General features: G+C 40.9%; 1 protein-coding gene across 4 annotated transcripts in view; it reads left to right on the top strand.

The window, feature by feature from the left end:
• The window catches only part of NRP1 (neuropilin 1), a 137,138-nt gene that overhangs the window by 106,009 nt on the left and 11,578 nt on the right, over window positions 1–19,551 (top strand). For 2 of the 4 annotated variants that reach the window (XM_036912207.2, XM_036912206.2), the window contains exons 10-13: window positions 1,096–1,240; window positions 4,442–4,525; window positions 9,056–9,115; window positions 18,943–19,080. In XM_036912207.2, coding sequence (XP_036768102.2) covers window positions 1,096–1,240; window positions 4,442–4,525; window positions 9,056–9,115; window positions 18,943–19,080 — 427 coding nt within the window. Of the gene's footprint in view, window positions 1–1,095; window positions 1,241–4,441; window positions 4,547–9,055; window positions 9,116–18,942; window positions 19,081–19,551 lie in introns of all 4 variants that reach the window. The other 2 variants (XM_036912205.2, XM_036912204.2) reach the window with 1 other exon arrangement.

The raw sequence follows: 19,551 nt of genomic DNA, 5'->3' as shown, positions 1-19,551 counted from the left end.
TTACTGTACATGTGGCTGTAAACAAATTATTTTCCTCTCGATGCCTCATCTGTAAAATGAGGTTAATAATAGAACCTACCTTATTGTTTTGAGGATTAAGTGGATTAGTATATTTTAGGCACTTAGAACAATGCCTTGCACCATTAAATATCACATGATATCTGATATATAAAAGGACACTCCCAAGGATAAGGTCATTTGATTTTTCTAATCTACCTCCCCTCCTCCTATTCTGAACAGGATTAAGAAAGAAATGGGGAGAAGAGGATGTAGGAAGGTTTATCCATTTCTTGCAAAGGAAAACAGACCCAGTCATTGCTCCATTTTCTTAGGATTCTTGCCAGTGTCCAAAAGGGAAACAGAATAATCCAGCAGCCGCAGCCGCAGTGGGTGGCTTAGCTCCTGAAAGCGTCGCTGTGATTTCAAGTTAAGAATGCACTTCAAAAAGAGGTGCCGGCCGCAATTCCACCGGCCTCAGAATTTCACTTAGCGGTCCAGACCCTGTTACTTACTGGAGCTGAGAAGGCCTTTTATCTACAAATGTCTCCAGTCAGTGGCACTGCTTAAGTAAATAGCAGTTTCAGTGGGTTGGAAAAACCCAAGTTCTTGATGAACTAGCATCTGTGCCACTTGAAACTCCTTCTTTGGGAATTTAATTCCTTCTTCTCAGTGACCAAGTTGTAGCCCAGCTAGGGCCTTCTCGTTTAAGAGAATGTAACAGGAGTAGTTACAGAAAATGTGGTGTCTATTAAAAGCTCTGAAAAATAGCAACTTCTCTTCCTGAGTTATCTTCTGCCACCTCAAGGAAGTGGTGAAAGTGCCACTTCTTCCAGGCATATCAGCATATCACTTAAAAACATGTCTCATTAAATCCTCAGCTGCTGGTACAGCCTCTGTGCTTCCTCGGCAGTTTCCGGGACATGACATCTGTCACCTCCTGGAGTATGTTTAATTGTTCACTCTCGTTTAAGAAAGGAGTGTCAGCCATTTAGGACATTGAGGCCAATTCCTGTGCTCCCAGGCAAGTCCTAAAAGAGGTGCTCTCAGGTCGAAAGTGGGGTTTTATTAATAGCTGGTGTTCTTCATGCTTCACAGTCTTTTGAAGGTAACAACAACTATGATACACCCGAACTTCGAACTTTTCCACCTCTTTCCACACGATTCTTCAGGATCTACCCTGAGAGGGCCACTCATGGCGGACTGGGGCTGAGAATGGAGCTTCTGGGCTGCGAAGTGGAAGGTAATTAGTGTCTGGAGTCCCTTCTAGCTTCCTGGGTTTTTAAATTTTATTTTTCATGCATTTATGCCCCCACTGGGATGGTGCTGGCACAGATTGTTGCCTTTCCCCCCCGAGTGACCCTGCCTCTCTGAGCCTGCCCATCTGTGAAACTCAGCATGCCAGCACACCCCACCAAACTGCCTTAGGAGGCTACTTTTGTCTGAGTTGTTTACACAACTCTCCTCAGGTTCTGCAGGGTTGTCTCCTTTGACTTTTTAAAAACAATTATTGAAATGAAATTCATATAACATAAAATTCACCCTGTTCAAGTACACGATTCAGTGGCATTTTTATGCAACCACTGCCTCCATCTAGTCTTAAAATGTTCCCCACAATCCAAAGTAAAACCCCTACCCATTAAGCCACATTCCCCTATGGCACCCACCCTCAGCCCCAGACACCCACCAATCCCTTGGTCTTTTTTAGTGTTGTTTGGAGGTCTACGTCTTTGCTCCAAGTTTCTGTCTGCAGTTTTGACGACCAACACACTAGCAGGAAGCAGCATTTCACAGACTGAAACATCAAGACATTTTCTTGGATGAATTTCTAAGGCTGCTGCAGAGAAACAAAACTTTACATGAGATAATGTATGTGCATATACAGTGCAGTCTGTTTTAGGATGTTACTGCTTAAACAGGTTCTCCTCCAAAGGTCATATCAAGGACAAATTCAGTTCACATATTGACCTCAGAACTACACTCACATCTGCATTTTTTATCACATTATAAATGAGATGAGTATTTGAAAAAAGTGATAGGATGGTTGCTTACTGCACCATTTAAGACTTTTGTGTGTTAGAATCCCCATCTGCCTTAGATTTGGGCATAAATGAGTAACCTTATACCAACTTTTCCATCCCTATAAAGGTCTTCCTCCAGGTTAGCTCAAAGAATGGCTATTGTTGGTACCCAGATGTTCATCAACTGAGCATATGCTCAGAGTTGTTTGAAGAATGCTTTTAAATATCTCCTTCTTGTGGTTTCAAAATCATTTGTGTTTTGAGCTATCTAAATAGAATTATGTTCCTGAGCTCATTAAATAGGGTAAAACTTTTCTTAGGTGCTAAAGAATCTTAAGCTATAAATCACCATACTGGTGAATAATTCATAGCTACTTTGCTATGTGTTTATTTAAAAGCAAGCTATTATCTTCCATTCTTTATTGTGTAGCTGTTTCCATTTCTGTAGTCAGTCCCAGACCTTTGATTTATCCAGTCACTATCAACACAGACCGAGAATGACCGTGTGCCAGGACTTGGGCAAAGATGCCAAGAAAAAGAAGGGATGGGCAGATTGAACCAAATGCAAGCATATTCTTGCAATTTACTGGGAAGTGTGGTCATCTGGAGAAGCAAGTCTGCTGCTATGATGCTTTAGCCTGGATTCTCGAAAGCAACCCTGATTTAGGAGGTGGAATGAATGGATGGTTGAAAAGACTGAGCCTGGTGGCACTTTGCCAGTGTCAACTCGGCAGTGAGGTAGAAATTGTTGGGGAAAGGATTTGCTGCAGATGTTTCCAAGTGCTCATGGAAGAGGAAGTTGCCCCGAGCCATATGAGAAACCAACATCCAGGGAAAGTAATGTCAAAGCATCTTAACACAGCTGGTGAAAGGGACTGTTATTCTTCCTTAAAACAATTAACAGGCCCTTAGTAAATTTCTGTTTTGCCCCTTGTTCTACAAGGGATACAGGAGGAGGTGAAGAATTACCTAGTCTTCCATGGGTGCCCATTCTCTTTTGGGTTAGCACTTACATTTAAAGAACTAGAGAAACACAGAAGATAAAATATTTTCAGGTAGTAAAATTGGGGCATAAAAATTATACACTTTCTCCTTTTCTCAGTTTAATCCAGCTACTTCCTTGGGCCACTTGCAATGTGAAACTCCTTTACAAGTATCATAAGGAATACAGAAAAAACAGCAAGACAGATAGAGAGTTTAAAATACTTCATAGTGTCACATGAAGAACAAACACAGTTTAGTAAAGATGGGCATCTGAATTGGATTCTATTGATTCACTGATAACACTGAGTAGAGCCCAGAATGTTTGTATGCATTTTGCAGAGTCTAGATCTGTAAAATGGATACATATGCCTAAATCGTACATACATTATTTGTACACAATGATTTTCTAGTTACTATTGGTGTGTGTTTGGGGGTAGTAGAGGCAGTTGAAACTAGCTCTGCTTCTACATTCATCATAACTCTGTTCTTAAAGCACAATAACAAACAGTGTCAAATTTTTATTGCAAAAGAACAGTAACCAACACATGCCTACTGGTCAGAAGCTGTCAGGGAGCTGGCCCCTGCTGTCAGCATCTTGTCTGGTTCACAAACATCCATACATTATCTCAAGTCTCATAAAGTGAAATGTAATGCCGAAAACTGTAAAATATTAAACAGATTGCAAAAATGAGTAACAGGCTGAAAAAGAAATAGACTGAACTAAATTTAAAGAACTTCAAAAACAGTCTTTGATTAATGTTGGCTACCTTTCAACTATAAACACAAAGATATGGGAATACCTTCCAACAGTGGAATGCAATCCTCTGGGAGTTGAGGGAAAATGACCCCAGAATATCTAAGACAACTCCTCTCAGGCACCTGCTCTGGAAAGAGGGTGCAGAAACTGAGAGGCTGTTTTAAAGGGAAATGGAGTCACTGTTTAAAAAAAAAGAAACAATAGGGTACCAAAAGTGAATATGAAGACTCCCTTTGGGGGCAAAAATTATAATATAAACCTAGCACACTTAGCAAATACTGAGAATATAAAAGAATTCATGACAATGAGTTCTCCCACACCTTGAAAAGAGGAAAAACAGTTCAAGCAAAATCACCATCCTCAAAGTTCTCAACTCCAGGGTCATGAACAAATAACCAGTGAGAATTCAAGAACTATTCAGACAAAGAAGGTTAATGTAGATAAGAATATGTAAAATGCTAAGGCAGCCAAGTCCACTCAGCAGATAGGGATCAAAAACAAAGCAGTCCCTGGTGTATTCTACAAAAGCTGTGTTATTTAGCACTCAAAAGAGGCAGACTGTGCTCTTGGCCTTTTTGCCACAGATTAAAGTTTTCTGCAAAAGAGTTAGCAGATTCAGCTGGCAGAGGCTTGAGAATACATTTCAGAGGCATGAGACAGTAATCCTTGAATCTCATTGCAGCACCTACAGCTGGACCGACCACTCCCAATGGGGACCTAGTGGATGAGTGTGATGACGACCAGGCCAGCTGCCACAGCGGGACAGGTGACGGCTTCCAGCTCACAGGTGCAGAACCCATCCCCATCCCATTGCTGGGCCATTTCACTTCATGTTGTCGTGGAGACTGGCTGATAAATGTCTGTTTCTCTGCATGGCTCCTCACAGGGTTGGGCACTAGGCCAGCCCTGCCAGCACACATGCATCTTCATTGCCTCATGTCATCCATGTAAAAAAATTGTTCTTAGTAGCCACAGCCACTCTAAACAATAATGTAAGCCATTTTCAGAGCCAAAGGCTAGGATTCTCTTCACTAAGAATTTCGCCATGGCTAAATGTGCTCAATGGGTCCTATATAACTCATTCACCACCCTTACATAACCACACCTTGTAAAATGCTTATTTTCATTTTCTAACAAGGATACCATTTTTTGAGTGGATCCTATAGCCAACTGATTGATGAAATCAGGCTTAGATTTGAAACATGGCTTTTAAGTTAGGATTTTGAACTCATTTTACATTAACATTTACAAAGGCAGAACTCATTATTATTTCACACCACCACCAACTAGCAAATACATCAGGGATGGTGTGTTCTGAATGCCTCACTAATATTACTGTGTAATATTCTAAAACCCTAAAGCTAGAAAGTGACCTTCTCTTCCACTTGGAATGGCAGGAGAAATATTAGGCAAGTGGGGAACTGGGATTGCACTGTTTGGAAATTGGCCAAGGCACTAGAATTTTCACCTATCATTGTCAAAAGTATGGTGGGACTTTTTCCGCTAACTGGGTCAAAATGCAGTTTCATATAGCATCTGTCTGTCATCTGAAATTAAATATGAGCCCTTGGGTGCCAGTCTTTATTTTTACCCAGAAGGGACTCACAATGCCCATATAATAAACTTCCATGGATAAAACTCAAGGCATTCCCATGTAACTTCATCATAGAGCCATGTTACTGGCTAGGGCATTAACGTAAAATCTGGAAGGAAATATCCCACTGTACATTTCCAATTACTTCAAAAGCTCATCTCTGAAGGAGAGAGAACTCCACAAGCTGAGCCAGAACAAGGGGTACAACCTAGCTCATAAATTTAGTACCATGAACTGGTTTTGCATTGAAATTCCACCTCCCAAGACTGTCTCCCTATAGATTTCCAGGATAATCACTTACAGTCCTATGGCCAATAAATGTTCCATTGCTATGGGCTTTTGAAAGCAAATCTTGTATAAAGATAGCCACAAGCCACAAACATTACTCTAATTAATTCAGAGACATTTTCTTTGTGAGATGTCAAGTTCAAGCTGAAAACCCTACAGCTGATGGTAAAAACAGAGCTCCATTCTATGAAGCCAGGTCCTCTGGAACCTTCCCAGGGTTGCCTGTAAACACTCTGCCACAAACCTCAGGCTTTTTGTGGACCCTATCACACATCCATAGTGAAATTCCTCATAAAAAGGAATGACTGCAGTCATCACAGTATATGCTTTTCAGTTGCCCTCTGTGGAGAGGATTCTTTCCTTTATAAACCCTAAAGTGGTCAGTTAATATTGATTAGAAACAAAGCCTCAGATTTACTCCTCATATCAGAACAACCATCCTTCTCATTTTTGCATCAGTTCATGACTGAATCAATTGAAACTGAAGCCTTTGAATGAAATAGGGCAAGTATGCTAGCTTGGAGCAAATTATGTATGGCAACAAGCTACAAACCACAGAAAAGGGGTCATTTACAGTGGAAACACTGACAGATCTATAAAACTACAAGGTTATAGTTTATCTACAGCATTTAAAATAATTTATTGGGTAGATAGAAAAAAGTTCATTCTAATTTTGTTCTTTTTTTATATGTAACTATGGCAAAAAAAAAGTTGTTTTCTCAGGCCAGTACATTTGTCTCAGTAATTTGATAAATATATGCATGTATTAAGAACTTCTGGGGGTGTTGATAATGCCAACTACATGTCCCCATCAAGAAGAGGTGATTTTAGAAGACATTCTCATGTTTCATATTCATTTATTGCATTATAGCCAATTTGGCCTTTTTAAAAACTTATTTTGCTTTATGAAGCTATTTGTTATCCTTTTCTGAAAAAGGGCATGCTCATATGTAATAAATGTTTATAAGGAACAAAACCCTCACCTAACCCAATGTCTTGCCTGAGGGTTTCAGCCCTGGTCAAGTTCACTATGGATTCAGTGAGACCAAGAAATGACAATGGAACGTTCTTGGGGTAAAAGGGTTCATACCTAGCTTTATTCTTCTGGCAGTAGGTCAAGCCCTGGAATCATGTTGGCATCCAAAAGTCTGCAGGTCTGCAATCTACCTCCATCTCTCCTCTGCCCTGAGCATTGGGTAGAGCTCTTTATATAGTGACTCAGTCAATAATAGCTTATTGCTTGCAGGTGTTGCAGGTGTGGAAGCAGTCACCTAGCAGCAGGCAAGTTATATCATCAAGTAGTTTAGGGTCAGGTGAGGATCCTGGCCATAGGAACTTCTGTTTCCCCACACCCAGCAATATTTTCATATGTGAAAAATTCACCTTCTAGGCTCACACACAACTTAGCACCCTCTTTGTTCATTTTATTGCAAGCTTTACTGTCAGAACTGCAAACTCTGAACATTCAGTGTAATAAACCAAACTAAAAATCTTCCCAGGTGAGCTACAATAGGTGAGAACATGGAAATTGTGGTCCACACTCTCTTTAGTCATGTTTGCTTCCTTAACGCAGATGATGTCACTTTAATTTCTCCTGGGTTGAGCTATTTGATTATAGTGGGAGATGAATATTATAGCAAAATGCTCATTACTTACAAATAATACTGAATTCCAGGTGAACTGTACCAAATGCATGGAAATGAGGAGAGATTTTGTTCTCTCATACTTGGCTTACCAGGGTGAAAATTCACGCCTCAAGTTACTCATTTGCAAATGCCTTTGAAGTCATTAGGTAATACAGTTGGGTTCAAAGGCCAATTTCACATTGGAACTGTGGGTACCCAACAGTGGAATTTGGCTCCCAACCCATAACAAAACTGGTAATGTGTATCAGTTTTAGAAAGTGAATTTTCACCTTGAGTCTTTGTCCTATAAGACCACTGGGAACCAAACGCTAATGTATTCTGGACTCCCTCCAATTCTGCCATTATAGATTCACCTTCTTAACCCATAATAGCTACAATTCCTTTCTCCTAGTGCCTGCTTCACTGAGGCCACACACATGCGTGACCTCTCATCCAGCATATTTACTGGGAGAACTGGGAGAACCTGACTTGAAACTGCAGTTGATTCACTCAGAAATCTTCAGACCATTCCAAGAGCACAATTTTACAGCTCTCTGATTCATGATTTGAGTGATTTCTGCTCTGTGGGAGCTGTAGAATAGGAGTAGGGCCTGGCCAGAGCAGAGATGATCACATTGAATAATACTAATGGATTGGAAGGTATTCAGTGGCACCCTATAACCGCCTCCAAACTGTTGCTTGACAGTCATGGGCCCACCCTACACTGTCTGCCCAGGACTTTGTCTCTTGGAATAACAAATAGATGATCTCCAACCATGATCTGCGATGCAGACACACATAGAGGAAACAGCTTTCTGAAGCACCTAATTAATAAACAGTAAGCCAGTGTTTCCCAAGCTTAATGGCTTATAAGACTTAACTGAGAAGCTTTCAAAAATACAGATTCAAGGCCTTTGCCCTAGAAGTTCTGGCTCTGAAGAGTGGGGTCTGAGGAGGATAAGTCAATTGCAAACTGCAATTGCAACAAGTGTTCAGGTTGAGCAGGCCTAAGAACACTTTACAACAGGAGGATAATGATGAAGAGCAGTCATGGAAGAGCTTAGAGAGAGAAGAAAAGAGTATAAAGCTAGGTAGCCACATGGTCCCCTGGCCAGGAATTCCAAAGCTGACCCAAACTGAAAGCTCATGGTGTTTGGGGTATTATTTGTACAATCTTCTGCTTCCCTAGAACTGGGAAGCAATGTTCCTCCCCCTCCCCTTTTCCTGCCTCTTTTCCAAACCACATATTGGGCAGAATATTTGTCCTTAGGAAAAACAAACAGCACAGCAGCAAGAGAAAGGAGGAATTCTGGCCATCCACTTTAAACCTTCAGTTTTTAAAATAGTTTGTGGGGACCAGCCTTGCAACTCCTCTGAAGGCACACATCTGAAACTTTGGGATGCTCTTTGAAGCTTAGAGGTATAGGTCAAGTTTAACACCCAAGTCTCTGAAGACATTTGAGGCCTTTGCAATTTGACTATTGCAGTTGTACACCCTGCTTAGTCTGGGAATCAGGGAATGCCCTTGGAACGAAATCCTAAACTCTCCATAACACCTGGGTGCTTTACGAATAAATGTGCTGAGTTAAAAAGAGTGGTTTACTAGAACTTGATAGTGTGGTAAGCAAACTTAATGTGAAACAGTTTGACAGCTGGAATTAAAGGCAGGATTTCCTATGGAAAATGTTTGCTTCTAACACATGTACATAAGCATACATCTTTCTGCTGCATATTATCTGCAATGCTTCCTTTCTCTCATTTTTGTTTTGTTACTTTTTTTGCTTTTCAGGTGGTACCATGGTGCTGACCACAGAAAAGCCAACCATGATAGACAGCACAATACAATCAGGTATCAAATAAAGGAGAACACATGGTCAACTTCACAAAAGCTTGTCCTTCCTGGCAAAAAAAAAAGCACATGGCTGTGCTTCTCAGTCTCAGGTTTCCTCAAAGTCCTAGAGAGAGAGATGCCACGCAGCATCTCGCCTCTAAGCATGAGCCTTAAATACTGTTCTCTCATCCACATGTATATGCAGCAGGCAGCCAGGCCTCTTTCTCCATCAGTAATCGCCAACTGGTGACAATCCCAGCTCTTAACTGAAGGAACTGAGTAACATACTTTGTTTAAATGCAGCATATCTAGGACACGGACTGTGTTTGCAAACTGTAGAAGGAAGTCTCACAGGCAGCAGCCTGACTGTTTATTTTCATCACAATTCTGCAAAACCGAGACAGGCAAAGTTTGTCAGTTCTGCCTGCCATGGAGTTGGCAGTTTTACAGCAGCATTTTCAGTGGGTGCACCCCAAAATGGGATGCAGGAAACCAGGGCTGTAACTGTATACTGGGAGGGGGGCCCTCGGGAACAGCACCTCCGCATCCTTTTATTAATAGAAAAGCATAATGACTTTGAAAGCCCTTGGTTGGCTGTTTATCTGAGGCCAGCCACAGTTAAATGGCAGCCTCCCTCTTGCTCTCTTTTGCATTTTGTTAGTATTCTGTAAAATTCTTCCCCACAGACACACAGGAAGGGAAACGGCCAGTGTAAGCAATCAGAGGTTTTAAATACTTTAAAGTTAATCATTAGAGTAAGGTGGACAGGTCAGTCTTCCAGTTCCTCCCATTTCCTTTATTGAAGTTCACTCAGCCTTAACCTCCTCAGTCATTTTTTAATGGGGTGTGTGGCATATCTCAATGTTTCCTTAATAGTGTGACACTGCCCAGCTAGGCAGCAAGCAGAAAGGACTGCTCTAATTAGTATGCTTCCTTAAAGGGTGCTGTTGACCTGATTAAACTGCTAAAAAAAACTCTCTTCAGTTGGACTTAACCCATGTTTCCCTGTGGAGCTCAAGTCTGCAGAATTCCTGCTCCCACAAAGCTCAGTCACCCCCAGATTCGAAAGAGGCAGCAGAAGAATTCTCTGTGCACCTAAATTCCCAAAACAGCCCTAGTCTTTCCCATATCTCCTAAAGTTAAAAAATGTGGCCTTCAGGGATTCCTCCACTGCCATGGGCGGCTGGAGCTCCCTCCTGAGTGAAGCCCTGTGACTCACTTGCTAGTTTCCTATCTTTCCAGAGGGTTCTCAGCCCTCTCAAGGTGGTTTTCTGTGCAGAAACCACCAGCTGGCTCTCCCTGACTCTCCATTTAGGGAAGAGGGGAGAGACAGAACAAAAAATAACTTTCAATGAGGTAACAAACATTTTAACTATTTTTTTAGTGTTTTTCTCTTGCCAAAAGTTTGCTAAAACCACTATCCATTTACCAGCTAACTTGTCTCACCTTACCCTTCCCCCATGCTTATGAGAAGAGCTGGGGATCATGTAAAATAAAATTTAAAAAGTAAACAGCTATGGAGAAAATGGAAGGTATATCAGATTCCAAAATGGGATTCTTCTCCTCAAATGTTGAAAGTCTATATTGTCAGAGTAGCAATGACTTTGCAGACAGATTTGCTTTGTGAAAGAGCTCAACGCCGTTGGTGTGACAGCTTCACTGAGGAGCTCCTGGGTCAGAGGGTCATCTCTTAGGGTCTGATGTGCTCAGATGGCAGATATCCAAATCATGAACCTGTAGGACCCATTGCTACCACCACCTGAGCAAGTTCATGTCCAACCACAGGGCTTACTGATAGGGGTAGTCTGATCTGGTTTTGAGTTGCATGATCAGCCCAGAATCCTTTACAAAGCACCTTGGTTTCCTGCTTTTCCATTGTCTGAGTCATGAATCTGGCTCCAAGTCCTCATTTGTGGATAATGGACTGCCTGACCTCCTCTGAGGAGTTCTGTTTATTGTCACCTTTTGGCTAAGTCAATGCTCAGAACACTTCACCAAGACCTGAGCATGCATCCATAGGCCAGGCCTAACTCTGACATGCTCACCCCCTGGATAGATCCACTGGCTACTGTAAGATAAATTCTATCCAAAATAAGCAGGCAAAGAGAGGCAACAAAGGGCCAGATAGTTTATTTGAGTGCAACTCCCGGGTGATGTTCCGTGGTCTGGGTATTACAGGCCGGGGAAGTCACACCGGGTCAGGGAGGTGGGGGCTTATAAGGGATTAGGAGGGGGAGGAGTGGGCAAGCTATCCTAGGGGGCATGGAGAGGTATGATTGGCTAAAGGTGACATAATACACAACTAGAAACTTTTTTTCCTTCCAAGAGGGAAGAGGCTGACATCCGGGTCTTAGTTGGCACATCAGAAGGATGCAATTCAGGAAGAGCTGTCCCCTTTCCATATAAGGCACGGACCTTGGGGTCTTGTCTGTTCTTCCCCTATGGTATCTCTCTGTTCTGTTTGCATGTTCTTGTTTTTCCTTCCTCCAGCCTAACATTCCAGCCTTTTGGTCATAATGGGCAAAGACTCGATCTGGCTACTTCCGGCTGACAAGGGGCATCATGGGGGTTTGAGGCTGGTATTAGGCTTAAGGAGGGGGTTCAGTGGGAAGAGGTGCATAACGGTGAAGTAACATCTGGTTGGTGGTGACCCAGGTCATCTGGGTTAGCTGCTGTTGGAAGAACCTGAGGACACAAGGGGCAACTAAGAGTAAACCACAAATCGTTATTAAGGGGCTCTGTAGGGGCATTAGCCAGGCGATTATGGGGGACTGGAATTCTGGATCGAGTTTACATCTCAATGACTAGTATTGGGATTTAGTATAGAGAAGACTGCATTATTGAAACAATACTTTTCTCTAAAATTACCCTCATTTTTATTAGAAGTAGCTAGATTAAGAAAATAATTAACAGTTGGCTTGATTATTTGCATAAGTGCAGCAAGAAGAGCAATTGATTACATAGGCTCTTTTAAATATGCTTTGCTGGAACTTTTTATAAGGAATTTCAGATTGGACTTCTAAAGGCTTCTTGAGGTCAGAAAACCAAGCCAGACTTGCCATCAGGTTATGCCTGCAGTACCTGTACATTTGGGTGAATTCCTCTCTTCTCTGAGGTTCCCAAAACATTCTTAAGGTTCCTGCACCTGCCAGGCAGTGACCTTCCTTACTCACCTGGTAAGGCTGCTGGGAACTCTGTAAGCAAGGTACCAGGCCAGTTCTTTTAAGGGGCTTTGTTGGCTTTATAAAGTCAATCTTAGTTCCTTAAAGCTGTCTGTCCATATCTGAGTTTACACACGTGTCTCTCAGGTATGACGTTCCAGTCAAAGCCTTGGTAATATAACCAGTGTTTTTAATTGGTCCTCTTACAAGGAAAGCAGATTCTTATTGAACTTGTGCAAATAAACATACTGCCATGAAATATAAAAATAGCCACTGAGAGTTTTTAAATTCTGGAGGGATTAGGTAGAGAGAAAGGTAAAGTTTCAATTCTGCTTATAAAGGCAGTCATTTACTAAACTGTTGTCAGCTTAACAGAAAAAGCTTAAAACACTTTATCAAGAACATTTGAAACAAAAAGCCACAAAATCATCTTCTTTAGTTTACTTAATCTTATGTAACTAATACCTGTTCTTCTGAAATCTAGTTCTTTACTAGCTTAAGAGTAATAAAACAGTGACTATAAATAATAAAAAACTTACAAATGACAGTTGTTAAAGATTTGATGAGAGCTTACTGTAAGACAGTTAACATAAGGAAATTCTGATATTTCTGTAACACAAAACATTTAGTAACAAAGTTTTGCATTATTCTTTTTGACAGTGCTTTCTAGGTAATTAAGCAGGTAATTATATATCAGATAAATAAGCTAAATTAGTCAAATACTTTCTCCAATGAGAAAAAGTTCTTCTGATATGTTCCAGGGGCCCTCTGGAAAATATCAGAGTTAACTAGAGGTAAAAGCACCTTTCTGAATTTGATTTTGGGAAGTTGTTAAAAGTTTTAAGGCATTTGCTTAAATAGGATTATAGGTTGCTATGAAGCAATACTTATCTATTTAACCAGAATGACAACAAAATACCTCAAAGGCAAATAAAGAAGGTTACACAGTTGTCAGCAAACTTTAGCTTTTAGTCCTTTTAATATTAAGATCTCATTTTCTTAAATATTCTGACAACTCATTGAGACTTTAAGCATGAGAAACTGCTTTGATAAAGCAATTAGAGAACTTTTTTGCAATTTTTCAATATTAAGAGCAGACTAAAAGTTAAGAAAACTTTGTCTTTTTAACTGAAAACAAAATTCAAATTTTGCTGTGTACTTTATACCGAGACTCATTTGCTTTAATTTTATATAGCATGACCATATTAAATTCTTCTACAAACTTTCTACAACCTTTTTTACATTTAGATTTTTCCCTCTAAATAAACAGCTGTACTTTAGAACAAAGTTACTTTCTTTTATCAAAAGACACATTCTTTAGCATGCAGAAATGTTTTCCTTATTACTTTAAGTAGTTTTAATTAGAACTTAAAACTATTAGGTACCTTAATTTTTAGTGAAACTTGAGAAGTAGGCTATTATAAACTGTTACACTAGCATTCTTTGGATTGACAAATTTATGAACATTTTATAATTTTTGTTAACTATGAGCTTTACAACACAATCTCTCACTAAGCACAAAGTATCTTTTTAACTTAACAAAACTTTAAGGTTTTAGGTCACCACAAAGATTTCTAGGCTGTAGATAGGTGTACACACTCTAACACACAATTAAAAAGGTGTTCACTTGCCATACTTATTTAGTTCACTCATTCGTAACAACTATGCTAGATTACTTACAAGACCTTTACTGAATATTTGACAAAGCCAAGCCTTTAAGCATTTTATTCTTAAAAGATTTAGCAGATAACATTGACTTAAATGACCTTAGGTAAACTTAGGCAGCTGATAACTACAAGGACATGCCTGCCTCAGCCAAACCCAAATTAGCATTAATGCTTAACATTTTTTATCAGATTTTCTGGAAGTTTTAGAATGCCCAATTTTCACAAGTGCTTGTTTTTAAATCAATTTTTATCAATACCATCCAGAGGCAGGAAAATACTTTTCATCCATACACCTAGACACACAAACACACAAACTGAGATACAACAACCACAGTCAGCAACACTTCCCACACAAAAACATATACACAGACAGACAAACCAATATAAAGACTTGAATCACTGATAACCAACTGCTTTCCCTCTCCTCAGCTTTTTGTCCATGGCTTCTGGAACCAGAGGGCAGGAGGAGCGTGTTCTGGTGGGGGAAGAGGGTGGGAAAGGCGGGAGGAGAGGGTGAGGGGGTGGTGCAGCCACCGGAAGAGGAGAGGAGCAGGACGATGGCATGGCTGAGAATGTAGGACTTTAAGATGGCAGCAACACGGGGGAGGACAAAGTACTTAAAGATGGTGGTGGAGAGAGAGGTGGGGGTAGCGAGCTGAGGGAGGCAGGAGATCAAGGTCCTCCGGCAGATCTGAAAAGGAAGAAGGACTGAGCAGAGTAAGAGGCTGACAATCTTTAACTGGAGATCGGGCCAGGAGAACCTGGGTCATTGAACACTTAACATAAAGGTCTGGGCGGGAGCGCAAAGTCCAAAAAAACTGCACATATGGGATTTCACTCTACTCTCCACTCCAGTGGCAATAATTAGTCAAGTTGGTGAGGAGGCCAAAATTGAAAGTTCCCTCAGGGGGCCATCAAGATTGATTGTCCAAGGGATACTGAGGCCCGGCCTGAGAGCAAAGAAAGACTAGCTTCTATTTGCGAACTTCCTGGGACAAACATAGAGCAGCCAGATTAGAAATGAGACACCGCAGCGGGGTCTGAACCTCTGCTTCTGAGGGCTGGTTCCCCATGTCTGCATCACTCCCCAACTAATCCTGCTGAGAGGAGCACCCAGCATCCCAAGCGCACCAAGTCAGGGGAGACATCCTGGGGCCTGGGGTAGGTACATCTCCCCCACCACAGGGCCAGGGGCGGGCCAGATGCCTGCAGAGGGTGGGCCACCTGGACGTACGTACGATTTCTAACGGACCAGATGAAATGGAGTTAGGGAGGGAAACAGACCCGGGGAAACTGAGGGACTCACCGGAAAATAGTCCATGCAGTGGAGAGCAGGCTGAGGTCCTGGGTCAGGGAAGGAGGGGGCAGGGCCACCAGTGGCTGGGCGGGGCCCCGCGCTCACGCTCCTTCCCGGGATTTTGGCACCAAATGTAAGATAAATTTTAGCCGAAATTAGCAGGCGAAGAGAGGCAACAAAGGGCCAGGTAGTTTGAGTGCAGCTCCCAGGTGATGTTCCGTGGTCTGGGTATTACAGGCCGGGGAAGTCACACCCGGTCAGGGAGGTGGGGGCTTATAAGGGGTTAGGAGGGGGAGGAGTGGGCAAACTATCCTAGGGGGCGTGGAGAGGTATGATTGGCTAAAGGTGACATAATACACAACTAGAAACTTTTTTTCCTTCCAAGAGGGAGGGGGCTGACATCCGGGTCTTAGTTGGCACATCAGGATGGAATTCAGGGAGAGCTGTCCCCTTTCCATATAAGGCACAGACCTTGTGGTCTTGTCTGTTCTTCCCCTATGGCATCTCTCTGTTCTGTTTGCATGTTCTTGTTTTCCCTTCCTCCAGCCTAACAGCTACTTTGATCCACACTGTTCTGCGGGCTTCAGATTCTTCAGGCATCTTTTCAAGCAGCAGATCAGATCCTTAAACTTCCATCTTAATCTGATTTTGCTGAAGCTATTATAGACTCAAGCAGAGTCTTAAGATTTCATTTTGAAGATTCTTACCCATATAATAAACTCAGTGGGCATATAATATTCATAAATTTATGGGTTGTAATCAGTTGCATAAAGGCTATTAATGCTCTGCCAGGAACAGGCAAGAAGCCCTGGCTTTTAAACCCGGCTCTCCCTGGTGAAGCCTCTTACCCTCTGAGGATCTTCAAATATCCCTTCAGGGACTCAGAGTATTTTCCTGAACTCCAATTACATGGGCCTAAGCACCTCCACTTCTTTGGACTGAAAGATCAGTCTGTGAGTAAGTGAGTTAGCATACTCAATAGAAATTTTGAATGCCAGATTTAAAAATTAAATCCTTGTGCATATATGGTGCTAACAATTCAACTCCAGCAACGTAAGCTCAACAGGCTTGCTCGCAGTGGCTATAAATTTGTTTCAAGTTCAGAATATTGTTTCCTGCTATTTTTAAGAGTCAAGAAGGAGTTTAGCCAGATTATTCCCAATGAATTTAATGAGAATTGTGCAGCCACGGCGCCTGGGTAGTATTTTGAAAACTGAAGGATCAGCAGCCCCCTACACTTGCTCCATCCCACCATTCGCTTTCTTCCCTTTCTCTCCCTTTTCTTTCGGCTTCTGTCTTTCCTGTCGTTCTCGCCTCCTCTCTCTCGCTCGCTCTGCTTTCTTTTTTCTTTTTCCTTTCTATAAATATTGGGATATTATTTAATAACCTTGTGTATTTAATAGCCTTTCTAGCCAGGCGTGAATTTTCAACTTTGAGCCGCTCGCACTCTACACCCCCTCCGCTACAAAGTGCTTTGATGAAAGGAAAAAAAGAAACATTTATTTTAAATTAACAAGATTGTCATAAATTATATGAGCAGGGCAAGAAGGTAAAAGAGTAGTGAAATATAAAAAGTTAGAGCAGATCACCTTGTTAAATTCACAGGCTTGGAAAGCACAGGGGAAGCTCCCGGCAGATGGCCCTTTGGTGCAGCTGGAGAAATGCCCAAATCATCCTTTCAGGCAATACAAAAATATCCAAGTTCATATATTTTATGCTATCACCAGAATATGAATAGCCAGAATAATGGATGGTGTGGTTTTCTGTACTCCACAGTAAATGTAATATATTAATGAGGCAAATATAACCAGAAATGTGTGTGCTGTAATGGCTTACTGCCCTTCTGAATGTGCATGTCCTATAAACTACACTTAAGGAGAAAACCCAAAACCACACACGTACTAACATTTTCCAATATTAACATTTTCTAACACAAGATTATGCAACAATACATTCCAGGGTTATGGGTGTTGACATCCAAGTTTGCTCAACCATTCAGTCTGTGTTCAGTTGTCTGTACTTCATCTGCATAATTCAATCTGGCTGCACAGAAGTGTGGTAAACTTTGGAGAGAGTTTCTCATGCTTTAAGAAGCCCTATTTCATGGTTATGATAGACTAGATATGAAATATTTCTCTCCAATGGCACCACAGCTGTGAAATACAGCCCTTTTGCACTCACTGAAAAGTGCTCACATATACATATCACATGGTTTACTTTCCCAAACTGGCCCAGTGAACTCTGGGATGTCAAACTGTCATTGGAAGGAAGAATCCCGTCCTACTCAGATTTGACAAAGCATATGGTGCATTCTTTCCAAAATTTTACATTAGCATTTGAAAAGAGTTCCTTGGAAACTAAAAACACAATGTAAATCATCCTTATCTCTTCAATAAATCTTTCCATTAAAATTCCCCTGCTATTGTTAAAGCTGGGGAGGAGTGGCAGCCCAGGCTCAGAGAAGAAAGCAAGATATTTTGCGTTAACACTTGGGCAGAGTTAAAGAAAAGATCACAATAAGATAGGAGTTCAGCCTGACCCAAACACAGCATATAATACCATACTTCCCTTATTGCAGGGAAGTGTATTTTGAGACTTATTTCTCAGATCAGTTGGCAAGATGCCCTAGGCACCTTTCTGTCTGTTTCAATGCTGCCATCTCGTGGACTGTCTGAACTGAATACAAAGCCGTGACCCTCCTTCATTAGCAAAAACAGTGGCTTTTGTGTGTTTAATTTTATGCATGGGGAAGGAGAGAGGCTAGCAGAAGCATGAGACTTTTACCTTCAGGATTATTTTTATTGTTAGCTTAAGTTTACCAAAAAAAAAAAATTCCAAGCATCAGTGATTTAATTTTTTCCATATTTATAAAGTTAAGCTACTTTCAAAAAAAAGGGTTGAATAAAAAATAAGGTATAGAGGTTTTAAACACATGGTAGTCAAATAGCACCTTGTCAAAATACAAATCCTTCCTGGGAATCTATTCATAATTTGTTTTCTGATTCCAAAGGAAACATTTTGATCATTAAAAAAAAATACGTGGCTATTTAAATATGCTTTGGCTTTACAGGGGACCTTGTATGGAGGTTTCAAGTGTGGCAAACAATTTATATGCAAGTTTAAAAATTCACTGAAAAAGCATAAATTTACACTTAACATTAATTGACCCTATACAAAGCACAAAAATAATCTTAAGAAATGCTTCAGAGATGTGGCACTAGAGACCTGAAGAATAAGCTGGAATGGTGAGAATACAAATAGCCAACAGGATGAGACATTCAGCCAAGTCACATTTCTAGACTTTTAAGACTCACAGGTCAATCTCTAATTAAGATTCTTTTCATTGGTGGATAGCAATTTTTATGATTCATCCTCAGAATATCTTTCATTATTAAATGTTATGGAAATTGGGAGACTAGCAGTCCAGTGTGTGTGCTTTGGAAAGTAACCTTTCTGAAAATTGTACATAAAACCAATTTGACAGACAGTCTCTAATCTTTTTAAAGCTGAATAAAAAGAAATTCACGAAATGTGATTTTGCAAACATTTGGACATCTCTTGTGCATCTTTTGAGTTTCCTGGTAACGCTGACTTTTATGGTTTTCCCAGAATTTCAGAACAAACTCTAAGTTGTATAGGAATTAAAAGGGCCTTTCTTACCTAAATGATTAAATTTGTCTTTTTTTGCTTGTCTCTATTTTTGCTTTCCATCCACTGAAGAGTTTCCAACCTACGGTTTTAACTGTGAATTTGGCTGGGGTTCTCACAAGACGTTCTGTCACTGGGAGCATGACAGTCACGTGCCCCTGAGGTGGAGCGTGCTGACCAGCAAAACAGGGCCCATTCAGGATCACACAGGTAATGGAGCGAGCTGTGGCTGCATTTCTTTGAATTAAGGTGTGACCCTGGAGGGTTTCTGGGGTCTGTTAGCTTAGGGGGGTTGACAAATACTACAGAGCACTCACTCAGGCTTTTGTTTTCTAGAATAATCAGGGATCTTTCCTGGAATAAAATTATTTTATGGAATAATAACAAAGATCTCCTTCCATTGTAGGGATGCACTTAGACCAAGTAGCAGACAATGCTGATTAAATCTGGCAACTGATTTGCTCCTAAAAGATAGTAAACTGGGCAAAGATGTGTGAATTTGTGCCTGCTTTATAGTTTTTCTGAACTTTATTTTTATGGAAAATTTCAAACATATTCAAAAGTCGATAAGAAATAATAAAATGAACCATATGCAGACATAACCCAACTACAGCAGTCATCAGATCCTTGGCATCTTACTTGCTTTCTAACATCCCTGACTCTGGATTATTTTGAAGCAAG

The sequence above is a fragment of the Manis pentadactyla genome, chromosome 3 (genome assembly GCF_030020395.1).
Source record: "Manis pentadactyla isolate mManPen7 chromosome 3, mManPen7.hap1, whole genome shotgun sequence".
Taxonomy (NCBI): Eukaryota; Metazoa; Chordata; class Mammalia; order Pholidota; family Manidae; genus Manis; species Manis pentadactyla.
Note: the sequence above shows the minus strand (reverse complement) of the source record. Positions and strands in the feature narration are given on the sequence as shown.